Below are 19,096 nucleotides of genomic sequence, written 5' to 3' on the forward strand. Positions count from 1 at the left end.
GCGTGACCGCGTTATTAGCCTTTATTTTGCCGCAACGTGGCACCGATCCATTGTTGTCTCGATCTTCCATGTGCTTTTCACATCTGCATTATCCCGGCCCAGTCAGCCTCCGAAAGCTGTGTGTTCCAATAGATCCGTGTCATCTCCGTCACCGCTAGCGCTACAATCCCGACGGCATGTCGATACTTGGACGTCGATCCATTACTTACCTGGCGGGCAGATCACCCACCGTCATATCATGACCTTCCTAGATAGGAAACTCTCCGCGGCCCGTAGACGCCCTACGCGCCTCTTTCTCTTGCTCCCAAATATCCTCTTCTATTGACCTCGCAGCCGACCAAAATTATAATCCAGGGTCAAGCTACACAAATACTAGCACAAATGCCACTGGATTCGGCTGTCGCGTATCAAACGCTTGGTCGAAGCAAAACTCTGCTTTGTCTAGACCGCTATTTTCTTCGCATCACAAAGTGGCATGGAAAGCCACCAACGCGCTTCAACCCTGTCTGGTGTCCCGCACTTGCTTAAAAGCTGAATGACTTGTCACCCGAGTCGGAAATAATTTACGGCATCCCTCACCGCTATGGCTTTCTTCAAGCGTCTCCTCCCGGTTCTTTTCCAGACGAATCGACACACGGACCCCACCCGCTCGAAATCGGATGGCACTTCTACCGATATCTCGTTTCTTTCTCGAGGCTGCCAGCGCGCAACAGAAGCAAAGATCTCCTCTGACACCGCGTATGCCCAATTTGCTATACGTATTCGACGCTCGAATCCTCTATGTCGCATGCTCCAGGCGCAGTACGGCGGTTCTCCTATCGACGTCCAATCACCACATGTTCCGGCTTGCCCTACGTCGTCTGAGGCATCTCGGGCAAGATGTGATTCCAGCGCTGTGCCGCCTCTAGCTGCTCACGCAAGATCTCCAACACTTTTGTATTTCGGGGACCAAATCGTGGATGGAGACGCTGTCGAGAGACGCTCTAGTATGGCTAGCTTGGTTCCAACGGAGCTCGTTCCTTCGTGTCTATCGGCGGCGGCGTTGCCCATCTACTCCGGGTTGTCCGAGGATGTGTCACCTACTGATGAATCTCATGGGCTTGCCAAACTAAAATACCGGACTTCGTGGAAGCTCGATCCAGACGGGCCAGCTCGTGGTGACGGTTTTGCATCTAGAGCATCAGTACCAAACTCTTCTATCTCAGCCGAGGCCTCTAACGCAAATGATGAAGCGACTGCACCTGTGTCTGATGACTCACAAAATATACTGTATTACGAATTTCCCTCTACCTCGTTGCTCTCCTCCGATGCCACCTTCAGTAACGAGATGAACAACGTCAGACCGGACGTCTATCGATACGGCGATACCATCGTCCCCTTTCATCACCTTCCATCTCCGAAAATCACGCTGGAAGCAGCAACACTCGCCCTCCTCGAATGCCCCACCCGAGCTTCCTCCTTTAGCTTCGGCAAACGCACCGACACAAAACCCCCAGAAACGCTCGACTCCATCCTCGCGCGCAAGCCGCTCACATTCCCATTCCGACTCGGAGGAGGCAGCGGCCACACCACGACCCAGTTCCACCTCATCAAAGAAATCGGGCGCGGCTCCTTCGGCGCGGTGTGCTACGCCCTCTCCTCCGCCGGCGACGAGGTCGCGATCAAGATCGTCGACAAGGCCGGCACGCTCTTCAACCACCCGCACTTTGGCGGCAGTGACGAGACGCTCGAGGCGGGCCTGCGCGGTGTCGTGCGCTGGGTCGGCGAGGAGCTCTCGGCGCTCAGGCGCGTTAGTGAGGACGTAGTCGGCGCTGGCGGGTGCCCGTTCGTTGCGCCGCTGCTGTGCGCGTTTGCGGATCGGGGTAGTTTCTATATGGTCATGGTGAGTCATGGTTGTGCTGAACGTGCTGATCTAGATCATGATGAAAAGAGCGCTGACTTTCTTTCTTTCTTTTGTGCTCTGCAGAGAATGTACCCAGAAAATCTCCACCAGGCGATGCAGCACTCGACACCCCGCTGCCGTGTCCCGGAATATCTCATCAGGCTATGGGCAGCTGAGCTCGTACGCTTCTCTCCATTTCTCAAAGCTTTTAATATCGCATCTCACTAACTCGATCCGTAGCTCGTAGCTCTCGAGGCTCTGCACGCAGCACGCATCGTCCACCGCGACGTCAAGCCCGAAAACGTGCTGATCAGCCCCAGCGGCCACATCGCCCTCGCCGACTTCGGGCTTGCGTCCACGCACGCGCGCTGGCTCCCGCTCGACGCCATCCGCATCGCCGACGACGACCCTGCGTATCCGGTCGGCACGCCCGGGTACATGGCGCCCGAGCAGCTCGGGCAGGCGGGGCCGCACGGGTGCGCGTACGGGCACAAGGTTGATATGTATGCGTGGGCGTTGGTGATTTTGGAGATGTTTATTGGGGATGGACGGGTATGTTTTGATTTTTTTGCTATGGCTTGCATTGAGGAAAGGTCATTCTGATTTTATTTTTATTTTTATCTCAAATTCAGAGCTGGTTCCAGGTCTCCGACCGGTATTTTGATCCAGGACGGATATCAGCCGTCGAACCACGGCCGGCACAATTGGTCGAGGAGTTTGTCCATGACCGCGATGCTCAAGACTTGTTATTCCGGGTTCGTGTTTTACACTATTTATCCATCCGATATCCATTTCAACCCAATTTACCTTCGCAGGTACTCGCTCCCGAGCCGTCTTTGCGCCCCGAATGGAACGAAATCCGGACGATGCCCTACTTCGCCGATATCGACTGGAACCTGCTCAAAGCGCGCGCGTACGATCGTACGTCCCTCTCTCGCATTACGCACTACCCAATAGCTGCACTTCACTGCTGACCGAATACGTGTATTTCACACACAGCGATATACCGTCCCTGTCTCCGCCGCCGCCTTGTGCGCCCCGTCGGCTCCGCGCTGCACAAAATCCGCAAAGAGCTCGGCGGCTCGAACTACCGTCACTTGCGCAGGGCGTGCCAGATCCGCGGCGCGGAGCTCGTGCGCGATATGCCCTTCGAGTACGTCGCACCACCGGGGGTGCTCTACGACAGGAAGCACGGCGTCAGCTGTCTCGCGAAGGGAGACGTCGACAGGTGCTGGTGCGCGGAGCCGAGTCATTGGCATATTGCCGAATCTTAGGCTTGATGTTTAGCATTTTTTCGCTCTTTTGATATTCGTTCGTTCGTTCTTTGTCCACGGCTTTTGACGGTGATTCTGCGAGTTCTAGAGACGCTCATCCGTCCTGCTCCCCTTCCTGCACGCTTGCCAGCAACCAGAACCAAACATTTATGGTTATCTTATATTTAAAGTCGTAATGCGTAATGACCCACCACGCTCACCTACTTCCTGTATAACGTGATACCTCTGGTAATCATATATCCTTTGCAGAATTGTCGCCCTGTTCCCATTCTCAGGCAACATCGCAACTGTCCCGGACCGCTGCGCGTTAGTCCGTGGTCACGAATCCATTATTAACCGTGAACGAGTCCTATGATGCTGAGCAGGTGACACGTAGGCAGCATACATTCGGATAAAAGTAAGTCGACGTGAACAGCGAGCACGAGGAAATACAGGAGAGCTCCCATCGACTTCCACAAAACGGGCGCCCTGACTCGGAATATTACATCGGGAATTCATAAAAATGTATGGGTACAAAGCCCACTAACAGTCAGGACTCTTACCCAAGCTCCTTCCTCTGAAGCATTAACCATGCGCCACCGTACGCTCCTGCCTCTCGCCGCTGCCGCGTTGGCAGCGGTGATCAGCGCAGCTCCATCCCCTGCCGCATCCGTCATCCCACTCTCATTCTACAAGGGCCACGACCTCTCCTCGCTCAAGATGCTCGAGGACACCGGGACATACACCTTCGTCGACACCGCGCAGGACAACACCACGCGCGCGGCGGACGACATCCTCGCCGATGGCGGCATGAACGCTGTGCGGATGCGGCTCTGGGTCGACCCGACCGCGCAGGGCGCCGACACGTACGGGCTGAACTACACCATCGCATGGGCGCAGGCGATGCAGGCCAAAGGCCGCCGTCTCTACCTCGACATGTTCTTCGCGTCCGACTGGGCCGACCCGAGCAAGCAGCCCACGCCCGCCGCGTGGTCCACGACGGACCTCGGCGTCCTCGCGGCGTCGCTCCGCGCGTACGTCGGCAGCACGCTGCAGGCGTTCGCGGAAGCCGGCGTGGCGCTCGACATCGTCGCGCTCGGGAACGAGATCCGCAACGGGATGCTCTGGCCGCTCGGCCAGGCGAGCGTCGACGTCGAGCCGTGGAGCGCGACGGTCGCCAACTTCTCCAGCCTCGCGGCGCTGTGGAAGTCGGCGCGCGCGGGCGTCGACGACGCGGTGGCCGCGGGCGCGACGAAGCCGCAGGTGCTGATCCACATCGACAACGGTTGGAACCAGACGATCCAGGAGCGCTGGTTTGCGGCGATGGTGGCCAACGGGGTGTCCACGAGCGATTGGGACGTGCATGGGTTCAGCTTTTACCCGTTTTACGGGACCGCGGCGACGTTCACAAATCTGAACGCGTCCCTCAATTACATCGCAGACACGTATGGGAAGCCGATCCACGTCGTGGAGACGGACTACCCAGCCGTATGTAATGGGGAGTACGACCCAATCCCTCCCAGCTCGGAGCCACAAATCCCGTACAATGTGTCGGGCCAGCTAGAGTGGGTCCAGGATGTCGTGTCACTCGTGAAAAACGAGGTGCCAAATGGGTTAGGGCAAGGAGTGTGGTATTGGGAGCCGGCGTTTGAGAATGACACAAGTTTGGGAAGCGATTGTAATGACGCGACGCTGTTTGCGCCAGTGTATTCGGGATCAGACACAACCAGTTACTCAAGAGCTAGTGTAGACATGTTCCTAGATGACTGAGAGTAGAAACCAGTTTGATTAGGAGACCAAGGCAATTATAGTTATTACACCGAGGCTCAGTATTAATTATATTACGGAGTCATAGCTTTTTCTGCTGTCCAAAGTAAATTGCTGCGAACATGTGCGATAGATTCCGTTGAGGCGAGGATGATCCAGGCGTGAAAAGGCAGTTTTCCCGTGCAGTATATCGTCGAATAGTCGGTGCCAGATAAGAGCAGAACCAGAAAGAAGACTTGAGCCAGCGAGAAAACCGATCATGCACCGCGGAAGCGCGATAGCGTCGAGCAGCAGTCGCAGAGATGCAGAGATCCTATTGTCAACACGAGCTCAGGTCATCCCTCCAGCGGCTAGGACAGAGGCTGAAGGCGAAGGATCAAGTGGCACCCGGAAGTCGGAAAGCGATGTCATGGCGATCCATGCATCCACGTCTGCAACTGCGAAAACGTGAGCAATGTGAAGGTACCCTGGCAACAAAGAGATCGTTACTCACCCTCCGCATCTGGGATGGAATCGAAGAGGTTATCTGAAGCGACCGGGAGGAGTACTTTCTCGCTGGCCCACCCAATAACCTTGCTGGCCCATCCAAGTGGCTTACCGGCCCATCCAAGCGGCTTGCCGACCCATTCAAGAAGCTCATCCAGACTGGCGGCAGGGAAAGTCATCTGAGCGACTAGAGAGAGAAGCTCGTCCAAATTGGCACCAGGTAAGAACGTCTCAAGCTGAAGGACGTGGGTGAGAGCGCTATCGTCTACTGCAGTGAGGAGATTAGGGGTGTTGCCTTGGCGGATGTCGATGTCGAGAGACGTTCCGAGCGCGTCATGCAGGGACAGGTCGTCCACAAAGACGGCTACAGCTGACTCGTTCTTGAATCCGTGTCCAGACTTGTATTCGTCGTCCGAAAGCACATGGCCGCGAGCGAGCCTGCCGGAAGTCACAATACTCTCGTCTTTTGTGATGGGTAGCGGCGCCTTGACAACATGCCCGAGAGCTTCTTCTTCATCGACTGGCGGCAATGCTCTGCAGATAGCGTGCCCAAATACTTCCTCTGCATCGATGGTGGGGAGCGGAGTACGAATAGCGTGTCCGAGAACTTCTTCATCGTCGACCGGAGGTAATGCCACGAGGATAGCATGCCCGTGCGCTTCGTCCAAGTCGATGGCGGGGAGACAGGTCTTCAGTGCGTGACCAAGAACTTCATCGTCGTCAACCGGGGGTAATGCTATGAGAATGGCGTGGCCGAAAGCCTCTTCTAAGTCGATGGCAGGGAGCGGAGTTGCGACCGCGTGCCCGAGAACCTCGTCGTCGTCGACTGGTGGCAATGCTACGAGAATAGCATGCCCGTGCGCTTCGTCCAAGTCAATATCAGGGAGCGGAGTTGCGACCGCGTGCCCGAGAACCTCGTCGTCATCGACTGGCGGCAATGCTACGAGCATAGCATGCCCAAAAGCTTCCTCTGCGTCAATGGCGGGGAGCGGGGTAACGACCGCATGACCGAGAACTTCGTCGTCGTCGACTGGCGGCAATGCTACGAGAAGAGCATGCCCGAAAGCCTCTTCTAAGTCGATGGCGGGGAGCGGAGTATGGACGGCATGCCCGAGGACTTCGTCGTCGTCGATAGGTGGCAACGCTACGAGGATAGCATGCCCGAAAGCCTCTTCTGCGTCGATGGTGGGGAGCGGAGTGTGGACAGCATGCCCGAGAACTTCTTCATCGTCGACTGGCGGCAATGCTATGAGGATGGCGTGCCCAAAGGCTTCCTCTGCATCGATGGCGGGGAGTGGAGTGTGGACAGCATGCCCGAGGACTTCGTCGTCGTCGACGGGGGGTAATGCTGTGATAACAGCGTGGCCGAAAGCCTCTTCTGCATCGATGGCGGGAAGCGGGGTGACGATCGCATGCCCGAGAATTTCTTCATCGTCGACTGGCGGCAATGCCACGAGAAGAGCGTGCCCGAAAGCCTCTTCTGCGTCAACGGCGGGGAGCGGGATAGTGACCGCGTGCCCGAGAACCTCGTCGTCGTCAACTGGTGGCAATGCTACGAGGATAGCGTGCATAAACACCTCTTCTGCGTCCATGGCAGGGAGCGGGGTAGCGACCGCATGTCCCAAAATTTCGTCGTCGTCAACTGGTGGCAACGCTACGAGAACAGCGTGCCCGAAAGCTTCCTCTAAGTCGATGGCGGGGAGAGGGGTTACGACTGCGTGCCCAAGAACTTCTTCATCGTCGACCGGGGGTAATGCCACGAGGATAGCGTGGCCGAAAACCTCTTCTGCGTCCATGGCGGGGAGCGGGGTAGCTACCGCGTGCCCAAGAACCTCTTCATCGTCGACCGGTGGCAATGCCACGAGCATAGCCTGCCTGAAAGTTTCCTCCGTGTCGATGGCAGGAAGACAACCATCCGTTGCGTGTCCAAGCATCTCTCCAATGTTGACCGGTGGCAGCATCTTGAGCATAGCATGCTCAAGCCCGCACGCCGATTTTACAGAGGAGAAAGAGATGGACGTGATGAACGCAAACTGAACGTCGGATGTGAAGCTGTCTTCCGTGTCGATGGCAGGGAGGCAAGGGTCCACCGCGTTTCCAAGCGTCTCTTCAATGTTGACCGGTGGCAGCATCTTGAGCATAACATGCTCAAGCCCGCACGCCGATTTTACAGAGGAGAGAGAGATGGAAGTGATGAACGTAGGCCGGATGTCGGAGGTGAAGCTTTCTTCCATGTCGATGGCACCGAGGCAAGCATCCATTGTTTGTCCAATCGCTTCTTCGTTGTCAATCGATGGCAGCATCTTGAGCATAGGGTGCTCAAGCCCGCACGCCGATCTAACGGGAAGGACAGGGATGGACGAGATGAACGCAAGCCAGATGTCGGGCGTGAATAGGCATTCGAGAGCCATGGTATCACGCATCTCGAAGGGGGCATCATTGGCAGGGAGGACGGTGTCGAGAAGATATTGGTCAAGGGTAACCAAGGCAGGGCAAGCTTTATGAGCGTCGAGGTCGGCGATGTTGCTGGCAACCGAGCGAAGCTTAAGCAGAGCATTCTACGAGACTGGTTAGCTGCGGACGCCGGGGGCGGTAAAATGTGCTTACTAAGACTCTCAAGAGCACGACGATGGTGGGGACGAGGTAGAAGAAGCGCAGTAAGAACAGCGGGTTGGCATCCGAACGGAATTGGTTATACTCCTCCAGGGCGCCTTGGATCTCCGGGAGCGCGTAAGACTTTGAGGGAACCACATTGACAACCTGAGGACCGAAGACGGTGACTGGCTGAGGTTGAGCCGCATGAGACTCCGACGTTGCGAGTCCGGGAACGTGAATCTCGCAAACGAGAGGCTGAGCCATAGCGGATACATTGTACGAGGAGCCGGGGAAGTATTGAGACTCTTCAAAGGTCCCGTTGACCGATGTCCAAAGGATGGTACCTAGGACATAGATGTCAGCAGCCGTCAAGCAGCAGAGAGAAGTATGCTTACCAAACTTAGGGTAGATATTAGAACCGTTCACCGACGCGCCTTCATACCAGAACGAACCATTGGTAGGAGGTGCAGTGAGGTTGAGCGAGGGAACCACGGGAGGGGAGGATCGGAAGTGAGCAACTTCTGAGATGAACCGCTGAGTGCTCCTCATCCCGCTAGCCAGCCGTTGACCAAGGGCATGCGGGATTGCGCGGAAGCCGAGCGAAGGGGCCAGCTCGGCGAGAGCGTTGGAGAACAACGGACCACCAGGAAGACCCAGTAGACCGGGGGTGGAGGACGTGTAGACGCCGGACCTCGCCAGCGCATAAAATGCGTGGAAGGCACGGAGAGCTGCAGCGATGTAGGCGGTGGTAATCATTGTTGACTGGTAAAAGAGTGTATGTGTGTATCGATAGTTCCTGGAGAGAGCTGGACGGTCAGAATGTCGCCAGTATTTAAACCTAGCGGAGAGTAGGTTTGGTAGTGTTTTCTGGGACAGATTGATAGTCGCATTCAAAACCTCGCGAGGCAAAGGCCCAGAACAAACGGTCCGAACATTCGTCAGTTAGATTTTGAACACCTACCCTCCAGTTAAGACTCTTGTAGCATAGATCAAGCATCTTGTTCTCGCGCTGGAAATCGAGGAATCGAGAGGACATGCGAGGTTCAGGTTGCCCAAGTCCGAAAATACACCATCATAGAGGTAATGGTTGAGAGCCCTGTTAGCACACCAAGGCCAACGCTAACGCTTTTGCTAGTAACATGAGGGGCAAATAATGTTTGAATTTGAACCGCCGGTATGATGAATCGGACATAGACATCTGAGACTGCAGATCGAGAACGCGACCTGGTACCACCGTGTAAGTTTGTTTTCATTCAGTCCGTGATGTAGTAGATGACACTCACGTCATAGTCAAAACCGAAATTCGCCTGATGACTGAGTGGTTGCTCATGCGCAAAAGTAGGTGTGATGTAGATGGCTGGGCGAGACAGAAAGATCCAGCACACGGTGGAAACTAAAGGAAGGCATGAATCATCTTTCCCCCCCGCGCAGCCGAGCCCTAGGGTGGAACTAGGAGCACATTGCATGATGGATGGAAATGCCATAATCGCCCAGATGGTTCACTTCAATAACAGCAGCCAAAATTCCATCAGTTGAACTTTTTCAGCCAACGAATTGTCTGACGTCCGCGTAGAAAGTAATATGTCCGGCCATGATTGCTGGCGAACTAAAGTCTTGTATGCACAGAATGTCGAAGAGTGGGTGAAGGAGGGCCAGACATGACGGTACCATCAAAGTCCGGTTTGAACATGGACGTTGCCACCTCGGAGGTTGAAGATGATTGAATGACAGCGTCGACGCATTCCTTCAGCTATAGATGTGGGCTAGTGGCCTCGAGCTATGGCAATGTACGTTCTTGGCGACCGTCATTATATCCCGTATAGCCTGAGCTGTCCATCCCATCCCTCCCAGAACTCGTCGCCTTCTCAACGCCTCTTCAACGTTGTTCGTCCAGCGAAACGCTTGATGCCTCTGCCGACCCTGGAGACGCTGCAGTGGATCTAGCTGGCGAACAGTGCGCGAAGAAGAAATATTGGGAGAGACAACAAGCACTGGTGAGGTCCTGAGCTGAGAACTTTGAGTCATCGTAGTCAGGAGCAGATACCATTCAGCGCGTCCGGGTAGCTAGCGTACGCGTCGCTGGTGAAGATACATTGGTGTACCAAGAGGCTGGAGCAACATGTACAGAACAAGGCCACCCTTCGAGAACGACATGAAATCTGGGGGGTAGCTGAGACCACGCGACACCAGTAATTCTGGCACACCCGGCATGCTCCAGGACATGCTCCTGGATGGCTGATTATCAACCGGAAAGGACCTAGGCATGATTGGCTATTCCATGATAGCAAGCTTATTCCTACACCAGTCAACACTTCGTGGTTATAGGCCATTCGTTTTCTTCCTGACCGGAGTTGTCCAGACGGAAGCGCTGCGAGCAGGTGTGATAGATTCAGCCGAGCGCGAGGTGATGGTGGTCCAGGTGAGAGAAGCTACTTTCCCGCGTCGAGGACGCGAAGGATATGTCACCCCTCTCCCGTCTCCGCCATGTCCTTCCGACCTCTTGTTCCACGCTGTCCTCACTGCACCGTACCCCATGCTATGCAATAACAAGACAAGCGAGCACCAAAGTTGCGGCAACATTCAGCGACCAGTCCAAGCCGACAAACTCAATCTATGTCTCCCTCTCCAATGACCCTTACTTCAACCTCTCCTTCGAGGACTGGTATGCTCCTCTCACAATCTTTCCTCTTTTCTTGTCTAAAGCCCTGTGATTTGCTCTGTAGGCTTTTCCGGCATGCGCCCCACACGCGCCCGCTCTTGCTACTCTACCGCGACACCCCCTGCGTCATCATCGGCCGGAACCAAAACCCATGGACAGAGGTCAACTTCCCCGCCTTGCAAGCCACCGGCATACCCTTCATCCGCAGACGCAGCGGCGGTGGAACCGTATACCATGCAAGCCTCCTTCTCCCCTCGTCCATGCCTTCTGGACTGACCAAAACAAATGCAGGATTTAGGAAACACCAACTTCTCCATCCACGTCCCCCGGACGACGTTCGACCGCACCATGACCGCACAGATCGTCCTGCGCGCCGTGCGCGCGCTCGGGATACCCAGCGCGGACGTGAACACGCGCAACGACATCACCGTCGCGGGCGAGAAGGTCTCCGGCTCTGCGTACAAGATCGCGAACAACCGCGCGTACCATCACGGCACGATGCTTATCTCGACGAGGCTCGATACGCTTGGGGCGCTGTTGCGTCCCGACAAGGTTTGTGTTTGCCCTAGCTCATCGGATAGAGCATGGCGCTGACGAACAAGTTAGGAAGGCATACAGACGAAAGGTGTCGCGTCCGTGCGGTCGCCCGTGTGCAATCTCGCGAAGGTAAACGCTGAGACGACACACGACGCGTTTGTTCAGGCCGTGGTGGACGAATTCAGAAGAGAGTATGGCATGGACGAAGACGTATGCCCCTTCTTTTGCCTGGCGGTTGCTCTCGTTTATGACATTTCGCAGGTTCAGTACGTGGACGACGGAGCCAAGACGCAGCTCGATTATGTGCGTAAAGGAATGGAGGAGCTTCCCGTACGTAACTTGCGGCCCCTCCCTCTAAATCTACTCCGTGCTTATATCTACACGTTCACTTGACAGAGCTGGGACTGGGCTTACGGCCAGACTCCAGAATTCACCCACGACCTAGCACATTCGTTCTCCTGGGGTGCCGTTGTACGTCTCCTACCTCTACGCTGTAATATTTCTCAATACTGATGATGTGCAGTCCGCAACAATAAGTTCGAAACACGGCCGTATCATCTCGTGCGCTTTTACACCTGCCCGTGGTGGTGATGCCGACCTATCTCGGGAACTCAGCGCGCTGAGCGAGCGTTTAGTGGGCGCCAAGTACGGATTCTTGCAGAAGGAACTAGAGACAGATAAGCAGGAGGACGTACGCGCTCGAGAGGTAGCAAGCTGGCTAAAGGAGAAGCTTAACCTTTAGTGTATTCATTTCGCTCCTCTTTTAGAGCTAATCTTACGATACCATAATGCTAATATCATACGGGTTAATGACAATGGGGTTTCGCGACGCAGCTGAAATTACATTGCGCTCTATTCCAAGTCTTGGACGTATGCGAGTTCTAGCGACTCTATACCGCAAGGTAATCCTCGCGTCGCGTGAAGCACGCATTATGTGTGAGTACGACAACATCCTCTAGACACCAGCAGTATCCTTCTACTCCACACTCTCCGTGTACCACTTGCTACTCGTCTCGAATCCTGGTGGAGGTGTTGTGTCGGACTGAAGATATAGCCAATGAATAAACAGAAGGAAGACCTGGTCAATATTGGCTCTAGGAAGCAACAGGAGAGCAACGCACTTTCTGCCCACGAATATGCCCCGTCAGTCGGCGGTCGCGGTCCATCATCATATCATCCCAAGCGTCGAGGTTATGCCGGGGGCGCTGTAAAATGCACCCGAGGATCCAAGAGTAGGACGTGCCAGAAGTATGGATCAGTTATAGCGACCGGAGCAAGACAGAAGGAGTGAAGAATTCCGAGAGACATCTGAGTATAGCGTATGGCGCGTAAGGAAACATTACGCACCTTGCCCTGGTTCTGGGCCATCTTGGACGTATTCAAGAGCGTGCCCGCCGCGGCGAACATGGTCGTGAGCAGTCCTGTATATCAGGAAACACCAGTTCGTTCACTATGCATGAGTAGCTTGTTCGATTGGCGGTGATTCTGTGAGCATACCGAAAGGAATGAGGGCCTCCCAGGGAAGGGGCATTTTGACTTGTGCTAAAGGTGTTGGGTAGGTGAATGTTCTGAGCGGTGACCACGGGCTTTCCGATACGATGTTTGTGCGTATTTGCTCGGCTTTAGTGGTCTATAAGCCCGACTACAAGGTTTCTTACTTTCTAAAGGTTTCTGATGTATTTGACTGCTTCTGCAAGATGGAGCTATGCGTTCATGTATTCCTCTATTTATCTAGCTTCTACCATGAAAGCACAGGGAATACGACCAGCATAATACTGGATAAAAGATGCGAGAGCGACGCCGGCGAACCACTCTCGTAGCTCACCGCTGGACAGTGGTGTAAATGGGTTTGGCAACGTCATGAATGGGCGTCTGGCCCTTTGGCGACCCAGGAATAGTCTTAGTAAGACCCTGCATAAACGAAGAATGTTTCAATCTGGTAAAGATAGAAGACTAGTCTGCAAGTGTACGCACAAGTTTCTCAAACATGCACTTGTTCAGTGCACGCTCGTCTTTCCGGCAAGCGTAGTACTCCTGTAGAAGGATACCGAGATAACCATCAGAAACCATAATAGTGCCATTCTTCATGAAACGAACCTGGTTGTGAAGCTCGAGGCATTGCCAGTGCTTGTCGAACGTCTCGAGGCAGTTCTCTCGCATTTTGTTGATCCTATCGCGCCGTTAGTTATCAGATGATACTGAATATTGAATATGAATAAGCGTACAGGTCGGTCGCGCAGCGAGTAACCTTGCGGCCCTCTTTGAGGCACGCGCCGGGGTCACCCTTGGCATCCTGCTTGCAAAGCATGAAGTCCTCTGTTTACGTTCCGTAGTAATTCATTTCACAAAGGCAATTGGGCGAGATGGCATTGCCACAGAGCCAGGAGAGGCGGGTTGCAAAGCCGAGGTAATTTGAGCATCCAGCAAGTAGATACCAAGGGTTAATCCCATACACCGAACAAGGGTATTGTTAACGCACATAACACGGGATAACTAGAGTAGCGCACCATTATAGTCCTTGCAATAAGCCCCAATGAAGAAAGCCGCGCTCTTGAGGGGTGCGCTTGAAGTACCAATCTCCTGGACCTTGGGGATGCTGTCCGGGAGGGGAGTCGGATCGATGTACGGGCGCGCTTGGGAGTCGTCTCCGGCGTGGTAGATAGTCATGGTGGTCACTGAGGCGGTAGGTTCGGATAGCAGGACTGATTGAATCAGGTCAGCAGGCTAGGAGAAGGAAATGACAGACAGACGGACTGACGTGAAGGACTGGAGGACCCGCGAACGGACTTTGCTCAGCCCTTGCGGTCGGACGAATTCGAGAGCGAGTTGGACGGTATGTCTAATAAGGAAGGTAAATCTCACGGGGGCGACGCGTTCTCCAGCTGTAAATTAGCGTGCTTTCACTGATCGTACGCGTCTCCACATCGTTCTTGTTCTTTACCTGCTCTCTGCTCTCTAAATCTCACCTGTACAACCACTGACTTCGATTCTCTCTATCTTTGCACTCAAGTAAACCTTCACTCACCATGGTGTGCATATTCATCCTTGCACCTCCTTCGCAAGGCACTCGCATGGATCAATCTGACTGTTTGCCCCTAGCCACCTAAACCCGCACCCAAATCCCTCCATCTTCTCCTAAAGACCCACAAACTCACCATATTCTTGACTGTGCCCGCTGGAACAACCATCGCTGCTCTCAAGGAGGAAGCCCTCGGCGCGCTCACGTCAGGCGCGTACGACGGCCCGGACGTTCCACCCGTTAGCAGCACAGACGACTTCGTTCTTTGCCGCAGCGCACGCGCCAAGTCGGGTAGCTCAAGCTCAAGCGCGTCGTACGACCTGTTGGACGAGGATAGCAGTGTACGAGAAGTGCTGGCGAACTGGGAGATCGTGTACATGCAGTTCAAGGACGAGTACGGTATGTCTTCTCTTAGATTACACTACTTTCAAGGTTGCCCTCTCTTTTGGTGGTGGCATCGCGCGTGGCCTTCTTCCGATGACGTGTGCTATGAGCGTATGTGCTAAATTAACATGCAACTTAGGTGAACTCCAGCCAATCGAAGTGACGCTACCCTCTCTGCTCGATGACGAAGAGGAAGAGCCGCGACGCGCACCACCACCTACCAGTGATTCTCCTCCAGCAAGTAAAGGAAAGCGCAAGGCCATTCCAGAATAAACATCGCATGCATACCATATACTCTATCTCAGCGTATCCTTCAAGTCTATCGCATTATACCTCGCATATGTAATTAGCCCCTGTCTCTACCTCCACGATCACTGCATATTGCTTTTGAGGCCGTACTATGGCTTTAGACATAGTGCGAATAGAGACCCTAGTGATCTCATTCATTGTGACCGACGCCATGCAGCTGGGTTAGGTGGTAGGACAGCTGCGGCCACATGTCGGCCTTCCTCAGCGAGCAGGTTATATGTCGAGCATGCATTACGCTACGAAGTATGCAATCAGTATCGCATTTCATAATTTCTGGAGGGATTAAAAAAGAAAGAAAACGGATTACTGAAGAAAGAAATATGTTCCTAGAGGGTGTGCGCGAGCCAAAGCTACGAAACCAAAGAAAAAGACGCACCGTGTCCATAGCATCCACTTGTATCCCCAGCCCATTCAAATACTTCCTCAAAACAGGCGGGAACAGTGACATCTTCTCCCCCGTCCCAACAATCAATATCTCTACATCAAAGAAACCCTTTCAGCTCCCCTATGTCTCTACTCGCAACAAGAAGCGGAAGGCAAGGCTTCTAGTACTCACCCGGTCTGGGAACGACGACCTCAAACAGCTTAAAACAGTCCTGGTCCCAGCCTTCCCAGCTAGCTTCCCCCGTGCGACTCTTCGAGACTGGAACGTCCCAAAGCCAGACGCGCCCCTCGAGGAAGACGGCGGGCCCGCGCAGGACGAGCCCGTCCGCGAGCGATATCCCGCCCGAACCGACGGAGAGAACTTGCACGGGGGGCGGCACTTCGCTCGCGAGCATATTGGTCAGCCCTTGTGCTCTGTTACTGCGCGGCGTGGACATGTGCAGGGCACGGGCACTGCGGTGAGGAAGGCATTGGGGTGCGCGAAGATGTGCAGGTGAATTGGCACGAGAGCTCGACGATATTGAAAGGCGAGCTGGCAAGTGTAAGGCACGTTTCGATGCGCAAAGTCGTGGTGCAGTCGACGCCAATAGCAATGATGCTGTTAACCGATGGAAAGACATCTGTGAGCCAGCGAGGAACATTGCGCGAGTTGTCGATGTTAGAGGATGGTTGTGGGCTAGTATTGTAGACTTGCCAAGTGCCCGTCGCGAAACTAGTACGACGTCACCAGACAACTACTTCCGTTCCGAGTCCATCACCTTGTCACAAATTCTAACAAATCCATGAACTTTTTTGGTATCATGAGTGGTGTGGTCGTGCATTTGCATAAGGTAAGACGATGTAAAACAGAATGTAACGTAGCAAGGCAAGAAAGCAGACGTAGCAGAAAGCGTAACAGAATTAAAGTCTCTATGAGAATACTATGCAATCAATCTAAACCTATCATTTTTGAGCAGCATCAATCAAACCCGCTGATAATGCATGAACGCCGCCCTACTTTACGCAGAGGTCGAAGCAGTCTTCTCCTTCTCCCGCTCCTCCGTCCGGCGCATAGCATCCTCGACCTGGGACGCATCTGCAACTCCGCCAAGCCCAAGGTCCTCTTCCTCGACCTTGACCTCGGTGCCCGCCGCAGGCTCGCCGGCGGCCTCGTTGGCGGCGCCCACAGCGATAGCAGCGGCCAGCTGGGCTTCCAGCGCCTCCTGAACGCAGCGCGTGCACGGGCAGGCGAACTTCCAGCCGCGCGCAAGCTCGAAGCGCCGACGGCGGCGGGCCTCGGCAGGCGTCTCGCCCTCGTGGGAGCTAAGGTCGACGTAGGAGACGTTGAGCTCGTCGCCCTTCTTGACGTCGCGTTCAGCGACGAGGGAGAGCTCGGTAGTGCCGTTGAAGGATGGGTGCGCGTTGGGTGCGCAGGAGTGAGAAAGCTATAATTTAACCATTAAATTTCTTGCCCCTTAAGAAAATATGAACCCAACGTACATAAGCTGACACAGCGAAGAAAGCAGTGCCAACCTGGCGGGAGGTGCCAGCAGGCGTACGTGTGCGCTCGAGGTCTTCAGGACGCTCACCAACAGGCTACAAGTCCAGAGAGTGTCAGATGCCTTCCGTCCATTAGTAGCTTTATGCTTCCCACCTTGCCATCACGTCCCTCGCCAAACACAACACCGAACGAGTTATACGCCATCTTGCCCAGCATAGTCGCGTACCGCTCGTCCGTGACAAACGTCTCGAGACCAGGCAACGCGTTCTTGAGCACGTCCCGCACCCCCTTGAGCTTCTCCTCGGGCACCTCCTCCACCGCGAGGTAGCGCAGGCGCTCAAGGTGATCATACAGCCCGTAGTCCCCGCCATCTGCGAGGCTCGGCTCCTGCGCATCTAGCATCCCACCCGGAAGCATCTTGGCTGTCTCCGCGTTGACCTGGCGCGCAATGAAGCGCGCGGCGAGCAAGGGGCCACTCGTGCTTGCCTCCCGGAGCTGCGCGATAAACGCGGTTTGGGCAGCGTCACGCTGCTCGGTGGCATCGGGCGGGAGCTCGGGCAGCATGGCCGCAGGCAGGACGGGGTCGAGCGTGAAGAGAAGGCCGTCTGACTGCGCCTTGGCCCGCTCGGCACAGTTGGGCGAGCAGTAGGCGGTGCCGAAGCGCGCAGAGACGGCGGACTTCGTACCTTCGCCCTCAATGACGCGGAAGCACTGCGAGCAATGCGTGCCCTTGCCCTCAATATCAAAGTCAAGAGCAGCAACGACGGGCACTTCCTATAATGTACAAAGGTTGAGAGCGCGACTGACGGGCTCAGGCAATGAGCAGACCTTGTAGATGACTTCACCAGCGGCGAAGTCCTTGGCGGCGACGAGCACTTTCTTCTTAACCGTTTTACCAATGCCATCAGGAAGGTCCCTCGTCTCGACTTTGACGTTCATCTCTTTGCGAGGGAAGTGGTCATAGTAACCTGAGATACTCAGTTTTTAGCTTCCGCTAATACTCACCTAGCGGGTTTGCTCACCTTCAACGCGGGATTGCACCTATCAACGGCAGCGCACATGAAAATAAAACTCATTAGAACCAGTTCAACAATATAAATGGACATAGCATAAGCATTTTATCCGAATCCCAAAGAGCATGCATTGCGACAGATAGCGAGGGTAGAGAATGCGTGAAGCGTGATGAAAAATGTGTGGGCGTATATGCCCGACTCTAGTACAGCGCATAGGCGCTTAAGTGGACCGATAGGCAGGAGAAAGCATTATGCCTCTGGCTCCGGTTCCGGCTCGCTCAAGGCAGGAGTGTGCACACCCGTGCCTGGGTCTGTGAGCCTGTCCCACTCTTGCGAGTTAACCGAGTGCTCTGACTCAGATGGAGGACCACCGTGAGTTGGGCTCCTCTCGCCGTCGTCCTGCTCGCCCTCAAGGTCGCCCTCAGCCTCAGCCTCAGCTTCAGCGGCCGCCTCAGCAACGGCCTCCTCCAACGACACGACGCTGATCTCGGCCGTGGGCGCGACGCTCTCCTCCGCCGAGACAGAAGACGTATTGCCGGAATCACTCACATCCAGATTGGTCAATTCCATCACGATCTACGGCGCCAAATCGTCAGCAAGGCGCCTGCGTTAAGAAGCCATAATAGGGGCAACATGTCACATACCTGGAAGACGGGCTGGGGCACAGTCTTCTCATAAATCATGATGAGCTCCACAGGTGCGGGGTACACGCGCAGGGCGCGGTAGAAGCACATCGCGGCAGGGAGGTGGAACATGGGGCCTGATGCAGCAAAAGAACACGCGCATTGTCAGCGACAGCCGAGGGAACGCGTGCCGTAAAGGGCTAAAGTAGAGAACGCACCCTGAGCGCAAAGTTGTTCACCCATACTGACTTGCGACATGAAGTACTGCTCCTTCTGCTGCGGGTCAACGGGGACCTCCTCCTGGCGAACCTTCTCAAGCGCGCCACGGAGTTCGTTGATGTCAACGCTAGCTCCACCGGCTTCTTCACCCCCAGCAGACGGTGCTGGTTGGGTTTTCGCGACGCGCTTCTTTTCTTTGCCTGTTGAAGAGCACGTCAACACGGCCGCCACACAAGATTTCAGGTGTCGTCCGAGGAACAGAGAAGGTACTATATGAACAAAAGTGTTCAGAAATGGAAGAATTGCACTTACGAAGCTGCTTGCGGAAAGCACTGTTTGTCCGCCGCTTGTAGTCGAAATAGACGGCGTAAGCCACAATACCAGTGGCGGCAACAGCACCTGCTGCGAGGAGAGTGCTCCGGTTAAACGTCGTCGACATTGTGTGCAACGGTGAGGACGGGGAGAGGACTGTGACCGTGTGGTGGA

General features: G+C 54.8%; 9 protein-coding genes across 9 annotated transcripts; 4 read left to right on the forward strand and 5 right to left on the reverse strand.

The window, feature by feature from the left end:
* Positions 1–583: 583 nt before the first annotated feature.
* On the forward strand, positions 584–3,286 carry CONPUDRAFT_168767 (kinase-like protein; the record flags this gene model as incomplete). Its single annotated transcript, XM_007775260.1, has 6 exons — positions 584–1,882; positions 1,967–2,062; positions 2,123–2,434; positions 2,515–2,637; positions 2,698–2,803; positions 2,882–3,286. 6 exons carry the CDS (start codon positions 584–586, stop codon positions 3,154–3,156), a joined length of 2,211 nt encoding a protein of 736 aa, XP_007773450.1. The 3' UTR covers positions 3,157–3,286.
* A 182-nt stretch (positions 3,287–3,468) lies between these two features.
* Positions 3,469–4,930, forward strand: CONPUDRAFT_130647 (glycoside hydrolase family 53 protein). Its single transcript, XM_007775261.1, has one exon. It carries the CDS (start codon positions 3,727–3,729, stop codon positions 4,903–4,905), a length of 1,179 nt encoding a protein of 392 aa, XP_007773451.1. The 5' UTR covers positions 3,469–3,726; the 3' UTR covers positions 4,906–4,930.
* Positions 4,931–8,654: 3,724 nt separating this feature from the next.
* On the reverse strand, positions 8,655–9,397 carry CONPUDRAFT_139628 (uncharacterized protein). Its single transcript, XM_007775262.1, has 2 exons — positions 9,267–9,397; positions 8,655–9,207 (listed from the first exon to the last, which is right to left on the reverse strand). The coding sequence occupies exons 1-2, from the start codon at positions 9,311–9,313 to the stop codon at positions 9,027–9,029; spliced, it is 228 nt and encodes a 75-aa protein (XP_007773452.1). The 5' UTR covers positions 9,314–9,397; the 3' UTR covers positions 8,655–9,026.
* A 1,045-nt stretch (positions 9,398–10,442) lies between these two features.
* On the forward strand, positions 10,443–11,921 carry CONPUDRAFT_64138 (Lipoyltransferase and lipoate-protein ligase; the record flags this gene model as incomplete). The annotated part of the gene is made up of 7 exons (XM_007775124.1): positions 10,443–10,645; positions 10,707–10,869; positions 10,934–11,200; positions 11,249–11,389; positions 11,441–11,509; positions 11,576–11,650; positions 11,703–11,921. 7 exons carry the CDS (start codon positions 10,443–10,445, stop codon positions 11,919–11,921), a joined length of 1,137 nt encoding a protein of 378 aa, XP_007773314.1.
* Positions 11,922–11,998: 77 nt separating this feature from the next.
* Positions 11,999–12,726, reverse strand: CONPUDRAFT_130654 (small secreted protein). Its single transcript, XM_007775263.1, has 4 exons — positions 12,677–12,726; positions 12,527–12,600; positions 12,301–12,384; positions 11,999–12,221 (listed from the first exon to the last, which is right to left on the reverse strand). The coding sequence occupies exons 1-4, from the start codon at positions 12,708–12,710 to the stop codon at positions 12,156–12,158; spliced, it is 258 nt and encodes an 85-aa protein (XP_007773453.1). The 5' UTR covers positions 12,711–12,726; the 3' UTR covers positions 11,999–12,155.
* Positions 12,727–12,826: 100 nt separating this feature from the next.
* On the reverse strand, positions 12,827–13,949 carry CONPUDRAFT_139630 (NADH dehydrogenase, alpha subcomplex, subunit 8). Its single transcript, XM_007775264.1, has 6 exons — positions 13,934–13,949; positions 13,687–13,881; positions 13,405–13,495; positions 13,277–13,349; positions 13,154–13,213; positions 12,827–13,090 (listed from the first exon to the last, which is right to left on the reverse strand). Exons 2-6 carry the CDS (start codon positions 13,844–13,846, stop codon positions 13,001–13,003), a joined length of 474 nt encoding a protein of 157 aa, XP_007773454.1. The 5' UTR covers positions 13,847–13,881; positions 13,934–13,949; the 3' UTR covers positions 12,827–13,000.
* Positions 13,950–14,205: 256 nt separating this feature from the next.
* On the forward strand, positions 14,206–14,855 carry CONPUDRAFT_76596 (uncharacterized protein; the record flags this gene model as incomplete). Its single annotated transcript, XM_007775265.1, has 4 exons — positions 14,206–14,208; positions 14,279–14,597; positions 14,631–14,693; positions 14,722–14,855. 4 exons carry the CDS (start codon positions 14,206–14,208, stop codon positions 14,853–14,855), a joined length of 519 nt encoding a protein of 172 aa, XP_007773455.1.
* Positions 14,856–15,025: 170 nt separating this feature from the next.
* CONPUDRAFT_158221 (DUF498-domain-containing protein) lies at positions 15,026–15,712 on the reverse strand (the record flags this gene model as incomplete). Its single annotated transcript, XM_007775266.1, has 3 exons — positions 15,026–15,127; positions 15,268–15,368; positions 15,448–15,712. The coding sequence occupies 3 exons, from the start codon at positions 15,710–15,712 to the stop codon at positions 15,026–15,028; spliced, it is 468 nt and encodes a 155-aa protein (XP_007773456.1).
* Positions 15,713–16,273: 561 nt separating this feature from the next.
* On the reverse strand, positions 16,274–19,049 carry CONPUDRAFT_158222 (MAS20-domain-containing protein; the record flags this gene model as incomplete). The annotated part of the gene is made up of 9 exons (XM_007775267.1): positions 16,274–16,699; positions 16,755–16,850; positions 16,909–17,529; positions 17,584–17,723; positions 17,778–17,796; positions 18,066–18,344; positions 18,413–18,528; positions 18,610–18,810; positions 18,923–19,049. 9 exons carry the CDS (start codon positions 19,047–19,049, stop codon positions 16,274–16,276), a joined length of 2,025 nt encoding a protein of 674 aa, XP_007773457.1.
* Positions 19,050–19,096: the final 47 nt, after the last annotated feature.

This window comes from Coniophora puteana, assembly GCF_000271625.1.
Source record: "Coniophora puteana RWD-64-598 SS2 unplaced genomic scaffold CONPUscaffold_14, whole genome shotgun sequence".
NCBI lineage: Eukaryota > Fungi > Basidiomycota > Agaricomycetes > Boletales > Coniophoraceae > Coniophora > Coniophora puteana.

What these genes read in the sequence shown, in the direction of transcription:
- CONPUDRAFT_130647 (XM_007775261.1), top strand. Translation starts at nt 3,727, where the DNA reads ATGCGCCACCGTACGCTCCTGCCTCTCGCCGCTGCCGCGTTGGCAGCG.
- CONPUDRAFT_139628 (XM_007775262.1), bottom strand. Translation starts at nt 9,313, where the DNA reads ATGAGCAACCACTCAGTCATCAGGCGAATTTCGGTTTTGACTATGAC. An exon ending in ATTTCGGTTTTGACTATGAC is followed by an intron (nt 9,208 to 9,266) that starts GTGAGTGTCATC and finishes CGGTGGTACCAG; the next exon opens with GTCGCGTTCTCGATCTGCAG.
- CONPUDRAFT_130654 (XM_007775263.1), bottom strand. Translation starts at nt 12,710, where the DNA reads ATGCCCCTTCCCTGGGAGGCCCTCATTCCTTTCG. An exon ending in TGGCCCAGAACCAGGGCAAG is followed by an intron (nt 12,385 to 12,526) that starts GTGCGTAATGTT and finishes TGCATTTTACAG; the next exon opens with CGCCCCCGGCATAACCTCGA. An exon ending in GGCATATTCGTGGGCAGAAA is followed by an intron (nt 12,222 to 12,300) that starts GTGCGTTGCTCT and finishes CTATATCTTCAG; the next exon opens with TCCGACACAACACCTCCACC.
- CONPUDRAFT_139630 (XM_007775264.1), bottom strand. Translation starts at nt 13,846, where the DNA reads ATGACTATCTACCACGCCGGAGACGACTCCCAAGCGCGCCCGTACATC. An exon ending in GCCTCGAGCTTCACAACCAG is followed by an intron (nt 13,214 to 13,276) that starts GTTCGTTTCATG and finishes ATCCTTCTACAG; the next exon opens with GAGTACTACGCTTGCCGGAA. An exon ending in AGTGCATGTTTGAGAAACTT is followed by an intron (nt 13,091 to 13,153) that starts GTGCGTACACTT and finishes TCGTTTATGCAG; the next exon opens with GGTCTTACTAAGACTATTCC.